Source organism: Physeter macrocephalus, chromosome 6 (assembly GCF_002837175.3).
Source record: "Physeter macrocephalus isolate SW-GA chromosome 6, ASM283717v5, whole genome shotgun sequence".
Taxonomy (NCBI): domain Eukaryota; kingdom Metazoa; phylum Chordata; class Mammalia; order Artiodactyla; family Physeteridae; genus Physeter; species Physeter macrocephalus.
The window spans coordinates 99,060,869-99,077,730 of record NC_041219.1 but is presented as its reverse complement, the minus strand read 5'-3'; the positions used below and the strand labels follow the sequence as shown (position 1 = coordinate 99,077,730).

Genomic DNA, 16,862 nt, shown 5'->3' with positions numbered 1-16,862 from the left:
TTCAATAGTTGTGGCACGTGGGCTCAGTAGTTATGGCTCGCAGGCTCTAGAGCGCAGGCTCAGTAGTTGTCGCGCACGGGCTTAGTTGCTCCGCGGCATGTGGGATCTTCCTGGACCAGGGCTCGAACCCGTGTCCTCTGCATTGGCAGGAGGATTCTTAACCACTGCGCCACCGGGGAAGCCCCTCCAATATATCATTTTTGACCAAAATATCATAGGTACAAGTTGAGAATCTTTTCCATCAACTGAGATTAAAAAACAAATATCAATTTATTCAATATTTTGTTTATTAACATTAATATATTTTATACTATATTGGCCAGATTTATCAACTTCTAGTAGATTTTATCTTTTTGGGGGGGTGGGGGTCGTGTGTATCTGTGTGCATATGTGTTTCATGTCAGTCCCCTACCAAAATCACAGCTTCTTGATCTCAGGTAAAATCTGTCTCAAAACATACTGGGGCCTCCAGGCTGGCATGGGTTAAGGAAGAAAGCTGGACAGCTAGCCTGGCCAGGGGCCTAGGTGACGTGGAAGTGAAGTGAGGTCCAGGGTGACTCAGGCTTGATCAGTGCCAGCACATGTACAAAAGTAGATTCAACCTGGTGGTGGCTTTCCATTCTGAGTGGCCCACATGAGTTGAAGGACACCCCAGTTGGAAAAAAAAAAAGGGATGTTTCCCCTCCACAGAAAGGGGGTTTCCAATAATTTCACTTAATTGAGTGGATTTGAATTCAAGATATGAGAAAGGGGATATAAATCAGGAAACCAAGACAGAAGCCAAGTCTGGACAAATAAAATAGGAGGTTACAGGGAAAGCTATGACCCAAAAAGCATAGGCATTTAAGTTTGGAGCAGCAAAACAAATTTCAAACTAATGGGCAGGTGGGGCAAATAACACTGCTCTGATTTACTTGTGGCTTTATTTGGAACTGACCAAGAAACTCAAAGGTACTGAGGAGAGAAAAATAATGAAATTAAAATGACAATACTACTCCTTTTTACAAAACATTTACTAAGTGCCAGTAGTATAAGGGTTTACATATATTATCTTATTTAATTCTCACAACAAACCTATGAGGTAGGTCATTTTCTCTTATCGAGCCCCTGTAGACTTTGAATATACAATATTTCCTGGAGTTCCTATAGACATTGAATATAAAATATTTTCAGTCATAATAATCTAAGGAAGGGGATGAAAATTCTGGAACATGGTTGGCAGTACTTTTCACCAGCATTAACTAATTTGTACTGAGTCATCCTCACTAATATCCAGCTACTACTTCTGAGATGCAGTATTTATTATAATTCTAAAGGTTACATTAAAAAGCAGCAAAGGGACTTCCCTGCTGGCACAGTGGTTAAGGATCCGCCTGCCAATGCAGGGGACATGGGTTTGAGCCTTGGTCCGGGAAGATCCCACATGCCGCGGAGCAGCTAAGCCCAGACGCCACAACTACTGAGCCTGCAGCCTAGAGCCCGCGAGCCACAACTACTGACCCCACGTGCTGCAACTACTGAAGCCCGCGTGCCTAGAGCCCGTGCTCCGCAACAAGAGAAGCCATGGCAATGAGAAGCCTGCGCACCGCAACAAAGAGTAGCCCCCACTCATCGCAACTAGAGAAAGCCCAGACGCAGCAACAAAGACCCAACACAGCCAAAAAATTAAAAAATTAAAGATCAAATTCGTAATCTTGGCCTTATTACCATCACACTGAAATCAACTGGACTTACAGATCATGAGTATACACAGCACACAATAACACAATTTCTTTACACCTATTTTTAAATAGAACAAGGTAGACTCCTAATATTGAAACATATAAAATGAAACCACAAAAACTGATGTCAAAACGTGCTCAAATTTAAAACTGCAAAATCATCAACAGTCTTTGAGTTACTCTATGTTGAGAGCTGCAGTCACAGAACACATGCAAAGGTAAATAAAATTATGACGAGTTATACTAAGTTAGTACAAAATTAAGAACCAAAGAAAACTAAAGAAACCCTATACTCAAAGACAGGAACTGAATCTGCTACAAAGTTAACAGTCCAATTACACTTATGTAACAAAATAGGTAAGAATATAATCAAGGACAGATGGAATGTTGCCAATCTAATGCCAAGTTGGCAAACTAAAATTCAAAAAGCATTATTTTGTAAATTGAGACTTGAAAATGTCACAGATGTCACATCTGAATTAACCTTAAGTGGCAGGTCAAATAACTAGGAATGAAATCTGTAATCTCCTGTTTTATCAGCAGTGGACAACTTCCATTTTACGGCAGGACAGATGCAGACTACATTACGAACAGGCTGCTCAAACAAAATTGTTTTGTGTTGAATTAGGTGAACACAAGCAAAATAAAACACTTTAGATATGCACTGATTTTCAAGTTCAAGTTTCATGGTTATAGATCTGTGTTTGATTTACTTTACCATCAGTGGCTTAGACTAATGTGTTGAGTGAAAGTGCATTATACTAATACATTATTTATGTTGCTATAGATATAGCTGAAAAATTAAAAATTTTATTATCAATACATCTGTTTCTGAAAAGCATCCTCAGTACCATAACATTTAATCATATATTCTGGGTAAGAAGCACTACCCTCCCCCTTCAATTCCAAGAAATAGTCATTTGTAGACTTTTTCTTCATCAGTGGAAATGAAGTGTTACCAAGAAACATAAGATACTGCACAACTCTTAGAAAATGAAATTAACATCCTTATTAGACAGTAAAGGCTTGACAATTAAATTACTGTTTGATATATGGAACTTAATAGAAACTAAATTGAATTAATGAAATAAGGCAGATGATGTGTAATATTTAGCATGTCAACTCAAAATGCCCTTCTTTAAAATAAAGACATGGAAAAATTCTTACGCTTTACTCTATAAAGTGGTAAATGTCAGGCTATAAAACTGTATACACATTGCAGCAATTTAAAAAAATATAAGTACACATATGAAAAGATTAAAAATATACAAAATGCTAGTAGTAATGATATCATGGTGGTAAACAATGATTGATTGCTTTTCTCATCTTTTCCCAGATACTTTTTCTAATTTGATTACATTATTTCAATAACAGAAAAAAAATCAAATAAAAATAACTTATGGAATTAAAAGCTGATTTTGGAGACAGACTACGCTTGCAAGATCTATTTTCTGCTTCTAAGTATCAGCCTTCTTTTAAAATGCTTTCAGCTTAGTTTTCACATACATCTATCAATGAACTCTGCAGGAACACTGCCCATCAGCTCTACGTGCCAGAAAAAAATTTTATAGAAAATGTAAATATATTTTTTAAATTCTGTGTTTTTATTACTTCTAGTCTTTTTACTCAGTTTACTCCTTACAACACTCTTTAACCCACAACTTGGTTTAGTGTATTGTTGCCAGGGTTGATGAGATGCAGCAAGGAAAGCATTAGCAACATTTTCAAAAATCTGGTGCAAGCCAATTCAGAAGGAAAATTCACACTATTATTAACCAATTTAGTCATCACTGTCTTACATCAGGTTAAGCAACTAATGGAAAATATAACAATATTATTGTTAATCTCACAAAGTATATAGTAGTAACTTTACAAACACTAAAAACCATACCAAGTGAAAGTCTTGTGTGAGAAGAGAAAAGAAAGAATAAAAATGGTGGATTTTACTAAACTATATAAAAAGGAATTTGGTAAGATAGAGAAGGATAGTATGTGATTTACATGTTGAAAACAAAATGAAAACTAGGAGACTGGGTAAAGTAAGGTTTTTGGAAGTATTTATATGCATTTTTGTTACATTCATAGTGGTGTAAGTAATAGGCACTCAAAAAGCAAGAGAACAGACACAACACCTATAAAGTACTTTGCAAATTCAAGTTATGGCTTACATATTAGAGAATGACTAATCTAATTGCTAGAGTTTGGAAAATAACCAATATATTCATCGTTGGTTATATATCAAACTCATCTCTAATAGTATTACTGCCTGTGTTTGTGTAAAAATCATTTTCCATATGCTTTCCCATGGTTGTCTGTGTTGTTCTTTTCCCGAGTCCACTGAGGTAGGTGGATAACTATCTATACACAAAGACAAGTTTATCATTGGTAAGACCAAAACAGTTTTCTAATCATCCAATGTTCGTTCCATTATATCACATCGTTTCCAAATGCTTTAATGCCTCCAACTTATGTGATTCCAGTACACAATAGACATTCAATAATTATGTAATAAATGAATGAATTTTGATCTAAAAAAGTAAATTAACATTATAAGGCATACAATTGAGGGTAGAGGTGCCCTATGCCTCATTAGTACACCATGTGGTCAACATACCACATCATAATAATTAACTACAGCTTGACCCTCTCCAAGGTTTCTTCTTCCTGTTTGCTGAAAGAAAAAGCCTCTTATTTATTCTATGTAGCTGTGTCAAATAATGTGAATATCTATCTACTCTGAAAAAATATAATTCATTCATCCTACTCAGAAGAACTGATATTGTCGTGCCTAAGTGATAGACATAGCTCCCCCAAATTGAGAATAAGGTCAAATCCTATCTTGAAAACTAAAACTTTACTACATACTAAGAGATTCAAAGAGTAGGGAATAAACTTTAAGCTGTCCTTGATTTAGCCCCGGGGTGGGTTCATGATGCCCACCTCTCTAAAACCAAGTTTGAAAAATTTCTTGGTTTCCTTGCTCTAAATAGTACCCAAGTTAGCCTGGGGCTAAATCCTGAATGAACTTCATTCCAAATTTGGACATGGAGATATCAGCTTCTTTCAATTCAATAACCCCAATGTCCTTCAAATGTTCTATTGTAATAGTGCTGTCAGTATATTAGCACCTTCTTTTAAAAAAATGTCAAATATTCTCTCAGTTTGAGGGACATTTCAAGCTGAACAGTGAAAATCATAATATTGTGTACACCTCTCCCACTGGAATTTGAGAGAGAGAGAGAATCACATAAAGAAGGTCTGTGGCCCCAAAAGGCAGAAATTTCCCTGCATGAAGTCTAGAAAAGCTTCAAGTAGAGGTACGATTTAGGATATTTTTTGGATGACAGGCCTCCAGTATGGCCAAAATGTATTGTATCCTTTACTTCCTTCTAAAATAAGGATAGGAGGGACTGAGACGTTATTTAAAAGTTTAAGAACCACCTTTCTAGTGAGGTAATACTCAAAAGTGTTTTTATTTTTAACCACTCAGATTTCTACCTCCAGCTCCAATTCCAGATCCCAATAAATACACCACACTGACCCTACCCTACCTCTAGCCTTCCCCACCCTCCAGCCATCCCTCCATAGTGAGGCTGCCATTATTGCTGGAATGTGCTATAATCCTCAAATCTGTTGGGGTAGGAAAAAAAAGTTTTAAGAACCAAGGTGAGGGGAGAGGGAGAAGGCCACATGTCCCAGGCCTAGCATTCACAAAATCCTCCTATTTACATGATTAATACTATTTCCAAATTAAGCTACACAGACATTTTATTTCCATGGTGGTTGTTAAAGTATTAATGTGTTATATGTATATGTTGAAAACAGTCTATATTATTTTTATAACCTAGTTCTGGCATTTCTTCACATTTTAATATAATAGGAACCTCAAAATATAGACCTGGATTTCTACTCCAGGGATCCCTCTCTCTCTACCTCTTAAGAGGCCCTTTTTAGAATCACTAGTCTAGTTTCTAGAATTGAAGCAATCACAAAGCCAAAATAATGGGCACTGAGATTGGGAGCACTCACTGAAATGTCAAATCAAACTTTTAAAGGGAGCACTTAAGGGATTAAAGCTGTAGTTTATAAAATATAAATTTATTCTATTTCTGAGATGTCTGTCAGCAAAACATGAAGTCCTAGAAAATCCACAGCAACAGTCAACGGAAGACTTGAGCTGCTAGTTGTGGAACTTCAAGCAATTCCCTCAACTGCTCAGTGTCTCTATTACCTCAATCATCTGAAAGAAGGGGCCTCAACCAGCTAGTCCCTTCAAGGTCCCTTTCAGTTTTAAAATCTATTTTAAATCCAATAATTATAGAGGTACTAAAAGTTATGTTCAATATATAAATGTCTAATAATTTCAAAAAAACTAAGAACAAAGGAACCTAAAATACAATTCTTAAACATTAAGAAATATCTTATAATAATTGTAGGATGTCATCAAAATGGTCCCCTTTGGCTTGTCTGTCATTTGCTTCAAATAAAGCCTGAGCCACAAGAAAACTATTTTAACACCCTGAGAAGATTAAATAGTTAATCCACTGGGAAACCAAGTTCAAAGACAGAATTCACAAATCCGCTCTCCAGAGAGAAGCACTGAAACTAACAAACATCCATTTTATTTTTAATAAAATTATTCTAATGATACACTGAATACAAATTATGTCATCTAACATGCATTTTCATTGATGTATTTTCCTTCCTAATCTGAAACTTAGATAAAAGTCATGTCTAATGTTGACAGAAAATAACCATTTATAAGTCAGGGTCACACAGGGAAGCTGTAACATGTCTTGCAGGAAAACATCCATAATAAGGGATATTCCAAGTTCACTTCTTTGAGGAGAAATGGATGAGAACTGGAAGACTGGGCAGATTATGAAATTAACTACCAAGATAATTTATGCTTTCATGGCTTCACTAAACTGGAATTTCTAGTGCATCATTTACTACCCCATAATTATGCACCAAAATATTAACTAATTAGCAGGTAAGAGCTCAAGGGGTAGTAATAAATAGACATGAAATCTGAACTTCTGTGGAGTTCCAAGTGACAATCAGACCTACCACACTATAAATTTAATAAACCTTATCTGAAGAAAAAGTATCAACTCATATTTAAATAAATAACTTCATTGACTTTCAGCTCACATCATCTACAAGCTCTTTAGTCTCCTCTCTTTCATTCCCTTACTTTATGATCCAAATACGAAGACATACAAGTAGGGCATACATGTTATATCATACATACAAAGATAGAAATAATATCCTTCTAATGCACAGGCTTTGGAGTTCAATTTTTGTATGAAAACTGTTTGGAAGTAGGATATAATTTTTTGTTTTTTAAATCACTGTTCTTGAGGAATATATGAACTAAAAAAATGCTATTAAAAAAATAAGAGACAAAAACTAAACTGCAACAATTGTCTTAATTTCTAATTGTGCTGTTGATATATTTTGTGTTAGGTCCTACATAGTTTGTGCATTTAAAAAGAGCCTCACACTGCTAGGTCTAAGCTCCATGAAAGCAGGGACCGTGTCTGTCATGTATGTCGTGTATCCTCAGTGGTAGGAAAGTGTCCAGCACATAGTAGGCACATGATAAATGTCTGATGCATGAAGAAAGGAAAAAACAAATGACCAACAGCAGATAACCACCTGTTTCCATGAAATATTTCTAAAAGCCTTGCTCATCTGCCTCTACATTCTCTAAACATTGATTCAAATAATCTACCTCATGTATATTCATGTTTCAGCTTGAAAGATCCTTATTACATTGAAACTAGTATGTGAAATATGGGGTTGGCCAAACAGTTTGCTCGGGTTTTCCCATAACATCTTATGGAAAAACCCAAATGAACTGTTTGGCCAACCCAATATTTTGAAAACATTTGGAAATATTTTTAAGAACAGAGAAATAGGTACCAGAAGCCTGAGTTTGAGTTCCAATTCTGGTATTTAGTGGCTGAGAAACCTTGAACAGGTCACCTAGCATCTTTGAGACTCACTTTTTCATCTGTATAAGAGGGATAGTATCTATCCAGCCTACCTCATAGGGTTTTAATGTAGATTAAATAAAATACTGCATATTTGTATTACTGCCAGAATTGGACAAAGAGACCACAAAAGTCTAAATGTTTCCTCTTAAGTAACAACAGTACCCACAATAAACATATTGTGGGAAAGTCAAGTTTGAAATGTTAAAATAGGTCCTTCCTGTCAATATAGAGGCACCATTAGTACCAACAGTTTGGCTAACAACAAAAAAATCACATATTTAACAGACTGCATATGGAGAGGTTCTTATAACCCTTAATACCTTTACACTGCCATCCAACATGAAGGAAAAGAAAAGTTCAGGGAGGTCACATTGCAAATCAGTGCCAGTGGCAGACCCAAAACAGAGCTTTTGACTATCCAATCAGCACTTAAGCTAGCTGAGCAATGCCACTTCTTAAAAGTGCTGTAGTAAGGTAAAAACACAGTAAATTAGACAACGTTACACACTAATCCAAACTCACTGTCAAGGATATGTCCTGTTCTCTGCCAAAGCCAAGAAAAAAATTGTAGCTCAACACATATAGAAAATAACATGAAAACACAAAGGTCCTTTCTGTATCTCCATTTTCTTTCAGCTCTTGACATATTGTTCAAGCTAAAATTCTTGGGGAAAATGTTTCGAATGTTATGTCAGCATTCAGACATAGTGGGAAAAAGGGAAAGCGTGAGCTGCCCATTCCCCTCGCTTGGCCCCACGGTTGGCGCCTTGCAACAAACACTGTACTTTCCTTCACCACATCATTTCATAAAGTCTTAGATTTAGAATTCGAAATGTTTGAGTTTACTATTTTAAGTTAACTGAATGGTTCAATTCAGTATACTACTTAGATAATTAAAATAGAATATACACTAAAAATTGCTCACTTTTGTAGGTGACATTTAAGAACTTACTACATTTTCTAGGAAGTCAGCTACCATCAGTCTATTATCAATAACTTTCTACACCTACACACCCAGAGGGAAAAAATGTTGCTGTTAAATCAGATCTTACATGTATATACGTGCATAGATATGTGCGTATGTGTATATATAACCACTCTAAAAACAGACACCCAATATTTTGGTATTTTCTTGATCTACAGAAAATACCAGATCTATGATGTGGTGGCTATGAATATTTTTATTCTATACTTCTTCCTCACACTTTTTTAAACTATGGAGCAGCACTATCCAACAGAAATATAATGGTAGCAACATTATATTTAATTTTAAAATTTCTGGTAGCCACATTTTAAAAAAGGAAAAAGAGATAGATGAAATTAATTTTAATATTTTATTTAACTCAACATATCAAAACACTATCATTTTAACATGTAATATAAAGTTTGATATATTTTTCATACTAAGTTTTTAAAATCATATATATATATGATTTATGAATATATATATTACAGAGACAATACACGTCAATTAGGAGGCTAAATTTTCATCAGAAATACTTTATAAGTATTTACATTTCATAAACTTTACAGATAAAAAATAGGTCCACATAGCCACATTGTTCCAAGCATACCTAGAAGTTTTCCAAAAACTAAATGGACAGCTTTTAAATTCAATTAAAATTAAATAAAAATTAAAATTTAGTTTCTCAGTTGTGGTGAAACCAAGCAGGAGCCTGCAGGGTCTTCCCGGGGACAGACACCCCTCCCCATGTCCCTGGCCTCTGTTTGTAGAAAAGCTTTAGCCTCCTAGGCCTTCCCCAAGTTCCAAAGAGCATATTTAATCAGAGTAATGCAGACACAAAGGAAAACAGTCAAGCAAGACAAAATAATAAGTTTTATTTTTATTAAAACAAAGTCAAGGGCCCTTAGTTCCTCAAGGGCTATAGATAATATTCTGAGCCATATCTCTGTGTGGTTTTACAGATACTAAAACCCCCACCAGGTGGAGGAAGTTAACTGCATGCTGACCACAAGTAGGTAGACCCCAGGCCGGTTGGAACCAGAAGGTTGATGATGATAACTCCTGATATACCACCCTGTTACCTCACCACCAACCAATCAGAAAGATATCCACAACTGATCACACACCCTGAGACCCTCTCCCTCACCTTGCCTTTAAACACCCTTCCTTGAAAACCATCAGGGACTTTGGGTCTTTGGAGCATGAGCTGCCCATTCTCCTTGCTTGGCCCCACAGTGGGTAAGCCTTGCAATAAGCTGTACTTTACTTCACCACAACCTGGTGTCAGTAAATTGGCTTTACTGTGCACTGGGAAAGTGGAACCAGGTTTGGTTCAGTTACAGCATTAATCATAATTCAAGTGCTCGATAGCCACATGGGGTTGGATAGTGGGGGATGGAGGGTGATCTGAATCCATACCTACCACAATGAAAGATACCCTACAGAACACCTCAGATATACTCTGCCAAAAGGCATTTTCAGAAATTGAATTTAAAATGTTCTTCCTAAATGAGAAACTTTCTGTTTAACTTCTTTTCCCCAAAGCTGTATATGACCCATGCACTTATTTTGAGAAACCTAAAATAGAGTCATCAGCTTTAACATACTGGTAAGTCTCCATATCTAATTAAACACAAGAACCTCTAGGACACTGTGCATTTACATAAGTAGAGTCAACTCTCTATTATTTGTTATTACATTATTCATTGAAGGGGAAAAGTAAGTCAAGTGCCCTGATCATTTGTGTCTATGTGTTGATTTATTTATCCTTTATTTATCCTGCTGATGAAGTCTATCACAAACTGGAAGGTAAGAATGGAGGTCACCAGAAAGATTACAAAATCGGAGGAAATAGTTTAGGTAAGTTCAGTTTCCCCCTTTCTGAGCTCTACCGTTTCTAGGAATATCGAGGTATGAATATCCTGTCAAAGTCACTCATTTGTAATTAAACTAGTTCAGAACCAGGAAGAGGCAAGTGACCTTAAGCTAAGTAAAGTTTTGCGAAGCATGTTCTTGCCTCACACCTATGTAGATTTAATGGTTAAGAACTTGAGCTCTAGAGTCAAGCTGTCTGGGTTAGAACTCTGTTTCTGCCACTTGCTACCAGTTTAACTTGGGGAAAGTTACCAAATCTTTCTGTGTCTCACCTATAAAATGGCCATAATAATAACAGGACCTAAGTCAAAGATTGTTATGATGAATAAATGAAATTTCACAGGATGTAAAACATCTTAACACACAGCAGACCCTGGCACATACTATGTGTCCAATAATTATTGCTATTTTTAGCTCAGAAATTAGGACAAAAGAGACGGGATTTTATGTTCAATAAATATTTGTTTTAAATGAAAACATATGTCCATACACTTTATAAATGCCAAAGTGCTATATAAGCTATTTTTATCCTATGCAAAGTAAGTTTAGAGAGGCAATCTATTCAGACAATGTATTTAATGGAAAAAAAAAAAGATCCTCACAATATCTTACTTCACAACGTGTTTTTATAAAGCCTTTCCCCAACAAACAGACCCACACATATTCCCTTAAAAAAGCACTAACATGCATACCAAAACCAAGTATAAGTTATTTATCTGTCAACATCACTTTAGGGTGATTCATGACTGTTCACCTCATTGCAAGCAGCGTCAGTTTTAAAAGCATGGTCAATAAACTGCCCTGTGATATTCTAGAGAATTCACAGATTAAAAAAATATTAACTCTCTAACAACAGTTTCTCTGACAGCCAATTTTCTTTTTTTTTGTTTTCATTACTATTTTATGCTCCTTCTTTACTCTCCTTGACCAGACCTGCTAATTAACAAAACTGCATCTTACTGGGTTTCCTCTTTCTCTCTCCCCTTCATCTGCCATGTACAGTCACTAATAAGCATTAAAAGGCCAAAAGAGGGCTTCCCTGGCGGCGCAGTGGTTGAGAGTCCGCCTGCCGATGCAGGGGACACGGGTTCATGCCCCGGTCCGCGAAGACGCCACATGCCGCGGAGCGGCTAGGCCCGTGAGCCACGACCGCTGAGCCTGCGCGTCCGGAGCCTGTGCTCCGCAACGGGAGAGGCCACCACAGTGAGAGGCCCGAGTACCGCAGAAAAAAAAAAAAGGCCAAAAGAGAGGTAGTAGCAGTAAACAGGAGAAACAAACTAATCCAGCAATTGGATAAGTAGCCCTAGAATAACCAAGAAGGCCAAATTAAAACTTCAAAAGCTTTATAACAGGTGGTTCTAAACAGTCATAAAACAGTCACTTCCATGGGTGATCATCTCCTGGTCTGTAAAGGGAATGAAAAAAAAAATCTTTAAAATTCATTTTATTCTTTAGATGATTAAAGATAAAAAGTATATATAAAACTACCATTTCTATACCCAACCAAGATTTGTCACTAAAATAGCTATAGAAATACTGACATGATAGGATTTTAAGAATAACTTTTCAGAAAGACTACAAGGGTAGAAAATTTTAAAACATAATTTCTCAGAGGACAGATTATTTTTATAAATCTTTAATGTATACATAAAGAGAAACGAATTCAGACTATAAGAGCTATAAAAGCAACGCCACTTACTCTACCATGAATGCTTCATTAATATTTCAGCGATGATGTTGCAATTTTCCATGAGCAACTGTCAGAGCTCTGCTTCTTGATATGTATCAACAATCCAAATTACAGTCAATACTCGTGTATCTGTCCTTGACCAAATTACAATTTTGATGTATCTAGTATTTCAAAACTCTCACGCAGGCATATGTAATTTTATATTGTAACCACCCTGCTGAACCTCAGTATGTTTCTTTTTCACCCAGTCACCCATTTAACCCTTACACTTGCTGAGATGTTTTCTTCCTTCTACATACCTAGCACCAGGGAATTTTCCCTTAAATATAATATCCCTTCCAACGCCAGAAATGTATTCAATACCCACACGCTGGTGCTATCTAGTCCCCGCCAATGCTTAACGAGACGTCCATTTGCACAGAAATCTAGACCCCCACCGTTGTAAGGCTTTGTCTCCTGCCTCCGAAGGCCGGAGTTGCAGGTACACGTAAAGACAGTCACGCTACAAATATAAAAGAACCACAGCCCAGGAGAGGGGCAGCTCCTCGAGGCAAAGCCAGACAGGCGATCGCCCAAGGCGGCCGAACCTGAGGCAACTGTTCCTCGGGGGCGCGACCCGGCCGGGGCGGGCGGCGACGGCTTCTCCCCCTAGAGGAGTCAGGCGCCCCAGGGACCGGGCGCCGCGCAACCCCGCGTCACCTGCAAACTCCCGGGGCCCGAGGGCGGGAGGTTTCCCAGCCAGCACTCGGCCGCGCGCGCCAGGCCGGCGGAGACCCGCCGCCTCGGTTTCCAGAGCCGCCCGGCCCCCGCCGAGCCACCTCTCAGGTCTCCGCAGCGCGGCGGCCGGTGCCCCGGGCCAGAGCAGATCTTCGCCGCGCCCGCAGCCCGCCCGCCGCCGCGTCCGTCCTCACCTGACAGCTACCCGCACAGAGCTCTCGTCCGGGGCGCCCCACATGCCGGCGGCGAGCGACAGCCGGGCCCCTGGGCCTCTGCACCGCAGAACTGAAGGGCCGCCGGAGCCGCGGCGGTCGCGCGCAGGAGGCTGGAGCTGCAGGGGGCGGACGGCTCACCTCCGCCGCGCTCCAGCCATGTTGGGCGACTGAATGGAAAGGTGGCGGCGGCAGCGCTGAGGCAGAAGAAGGAGGAGGTGATCCACCGCTCGCGGGTGCCCGCCCCTTCTCCCCTGCTCAGCCCCCAGCACTGGGGCGGAGATGCGGCGCGCTGAGTGGCTAGCGCGGCAGCGACGGAGCCAGAAGGCCGCCCAGGGGCCTCCTGCTGGACGGGCGAGTGCGCCCTGCCCCCTCTGATGCGGACGCGGCCTGCGGGAGGCCGGGCTGAACGCGCCACACCCGCCCGGGCTCTCCGGGCTGCTGGCCCCGCACTGTGTCAACGGCGGCCTAGCTGCTGGCCCCACCTAGCGCTGCCCGGCCTGCGCCCCGCCCTGCCCTCGGCGGGCACTGCCAGGCGCTGCTGGCCCGGAGGCGCGCGGGGGGAGGGATGCCGGCCGCGAGCTGCCCACGCCCCAGGGCGACGAGCCCTGCGCCCTTGCAGGCTCTTCTGTGAGAATGCCGCGGCTAGAGCCCGCCCTGCTCTAGCCTGCCCCTTTTCTGAAAGCAAAGCTTGATTCCCCAGCGCAGCGCCAGCAATCTGCCAGCTGCCGCTCTGGTTCGCCTTTGTTTCCACCCTTAGCTTATTGTCCTCTCTCCAGCTTGGACTCTGACCCCTATCCCCAGCCCCCTATGAACGTTCTCCTTCCCAGGAGTCAGTCATTCATACTAAACCGGCTCCCGGATTTGGCCACTGCCTCTGAGCAGCTGGGTTCTGCAGTCCATCGCCCATTTACCAGCCCGTGTGGGCTATGGAAATGATGGACTCTTGAATGCCCTTCTTTTAAACCATTTGTACACTGGTAAATGAACTGCACCCTGGTACTGCCAAGAGTTCCCAGAACTGAATATCCACCAAGACCTGCTGTGTAGTAAATCCTTCTCAACGGACTTTCTTTCCCTTCTGGCCTTCAAAAAGCAACTCCCAATCCAGGGATTCTATCAACATTGACCCATTGTGGTTTCTGCTTGTGGCTATTGTGCTTCCCCATTCCTTTAGATAGCTCTGTGGAAACAGCCTTTATTAGCTTTGCCACAGAGTATCTTTTGTGGGCTGCCCCATACATTTCTCTAAATAAACATGTGGGTTCCTACAAAATAGTATAATACATTAAATGGCACCATCCAAATAAAGACACTATCCCAAGTACCTACAATCTAAAATGGCACACGTAATCATCCTTATCAGCAGAGATACAGCAGCATGGGTCAGAGACAGCAGCACAGATTGGGACAAACAAGAAGTGTTTAATGATCTTAAGTGAAGGCCTATGTGATATATAATTAGAGAAGTTTTAAATTTATTCCATCCCTTAACCTCAATACTCCTGAGTCTTAACAGACATAACTAGGAGGTAAAGAGGGCAGAGATGGTGAATACCTTCTACAGATCAAATTGGTGGCAAAGCTCTCCTGCCCTCTGGAGAACCTCCTCTTCCTCAGTATTTGTCTATCAGCAAATCAAAACACCATTTCCTCCTTCCCTGGCAGTCCCACATCTGGGTGGATCTGGACTGGCCACCTTGGTTCTCGAATTGATAAAAGCTACAAGGAAGGCAAGTTAAGCCAAGCAAACTTAGCAAGAAAACTAAATATGTATAATTTAAGGACTTATTATATTTAAAAAAATTCTCATTTAGAATAGTACTAGTACATACATGTTTCAGTAGGACCTGTCACAAACACAAATGCCACCAGAAGCCAGGCAGGTAATTTAAGTGAGTGGAGCAGGCAGAGTGTGGACTGTGATAAAACAGAGAACATAGGCTTCTTGCAAAGGCAGTGGCCCTCCTTGGCTCTGGCCAGCTGGAATGCAGACCCAATGCCTCCAAGCTTTTTGTTTGCTTGTATGTTTGTTACTTCTCAAGAAATAGAGAAAAGTCAGACTTTTATGTGAAAATTCCTTAGTTTTAAATATCAATAACTAATTCAGCACCATATTTACATACCATGCAAACCAGTCAAAATAGGTCTCAGGCCAACTTCAATCCCAAGCCATCAGTCTGGAACATCTGGCCAAAACATTAGCACCAATAATAGCTGTGTCTTTGGGTACATGTTGCACATGGGTTCAGGAAGTTAGTATAAAAATTCAAATTCCTATTGATGACTGTCAGTATTTTTCTCCCATAATTTTAAAATTTATAAATCAACTGTATATTTTGTATTTACTTCAGATATTTTGTATTTACTTCAGATTCCTTATGGCTGCTATAACCCCTTTCCTTATGGCTCACCTAATTAATTAATTATCTTAACTTGAAGAAAATTCTGAGGAAAGAGCTTTTGCCATAAGAGCAAAAAATCCTTTCCCAATTATTCACTTAATAAATATTTAATAAGCAGCTGCAATATGCAAACAATGCTGGACACTAGTGATATGGAGAGAATTAAGAGTGTCTTACAGTCTAGTTCAGGGAGACAAATTTGAAAATCCATAAGTGCAATCATAGAAATTATGACAAGAGTATGATAAATTCCATCTGGAAGGGTGAGGAATTCTTTAGGTATAGACCACTCAGGATGATATCCCTGAGTCCACTCTTGCATCCACACTACAAAAAAGTGATCTTTTAAAACATAAGTCATTTATGTTATTCCTCTGCCTGAAACTTTCCAATGGCTAACTAAAACAAGTAGAATAAATTCTTCTGGATTTTAAGGCTCTTCACACTCTGGCCTCTCCAAATTCTAACCTTATCTTTTGCCACTCCAAGTTTTTACTTTTCAGTGAAACTGGCCTTCTTTCTGTTTCTTGAAAACAAAGTTTTTTCCTGCCTTAGGACATTCCCACTAACTAGTCCCTCCACCTGGAATGTTATTTCCTGAATCTTCCCATAGTTGGCTTCTTTTGGTCTTTTAGGTATCAGCTTAAATGCAATCTCCTCAGAGGGACCTCTCCTGATAATTCAACCTAAAGTAGCACTCCCACAAGGCCAGCTCACATGATTTGCAAAACCCAGTGCAAAGTAAAAATGCAGTGTCTTATTATGAAAGCAACATAATAATGTAGTTAAAGATACTAAAATAAAAAGCTTTTTCCTTTCTTCTGAGGTCACCCATTAAATAGTAAGTGAAAACACTATTTAATGTCATTTTCCATAAAGAAAAATTAAAAATTTTAATTATTGGCGTAATTTTACCATTCATCTTTTATTGTTCAATGCCAGCTTTAAGTATGAATAGAAAAGCACTTAACGCATATGTGGAATTATAAATTATACAATTCCTGTTGTGTAGTTCATACATGCATGTGAATTTGATTCTTAACTGAACCATGGAAACATTACACAAAAGTAACTCAACTGTTTTTATTTTACTTCTTGATATACCTACATTCTACTAACAATTTCTCACCTTTGGCTTGCAGATGAATAAGGAAGAACTGAAAGGAAGAGGAACTACCTTTCCCTGTCTTTCTTTACCTTTTATGTCATCATTTTCAGAGTCAGTGGTTGGCAGCTACAGGGAAGTGTAAATAAGAAATGACAGGGTTCTTGTTCA

At 39.3% G+C, this 16,862-nt stretch overlaps 1 protein-coding gene across 8 annotated transcripts in view; it reads right to left on the bottom strand.

Moving 5' to 3' along the window:
• KIF21A (kinesin family member 21A) overlaps positions 1 to 13,665 on the bottom strand; it is a 174,328-nt gene extending 160,663 nt beyond the window's left edge. For 5 of the 8 annotated variants that reach the window (XM_028491455.2, XM_055085699.1, XM_028491457.2 and 2 more), the window contains exon 1: positions 13,164 to 13,665. In XM_028491455.2, coding sequence (XP_028347256.1) covers positions 13,164 to 13,207 — 44 coding nt within the window. In that variant the 5' untranslated portion in view covers positions 13,208 to 13,665. The remainder of the gene's footprint in view (positions 1 to 13,163) is intronic. The other 3 variants (XM_028491462.2, XM_055085702.1, XM_055085700.1) reach the window with 1 other exon arrangement.
• Positions 13,666 to 16,862: the final 3,197 nt, after the last annotated feature.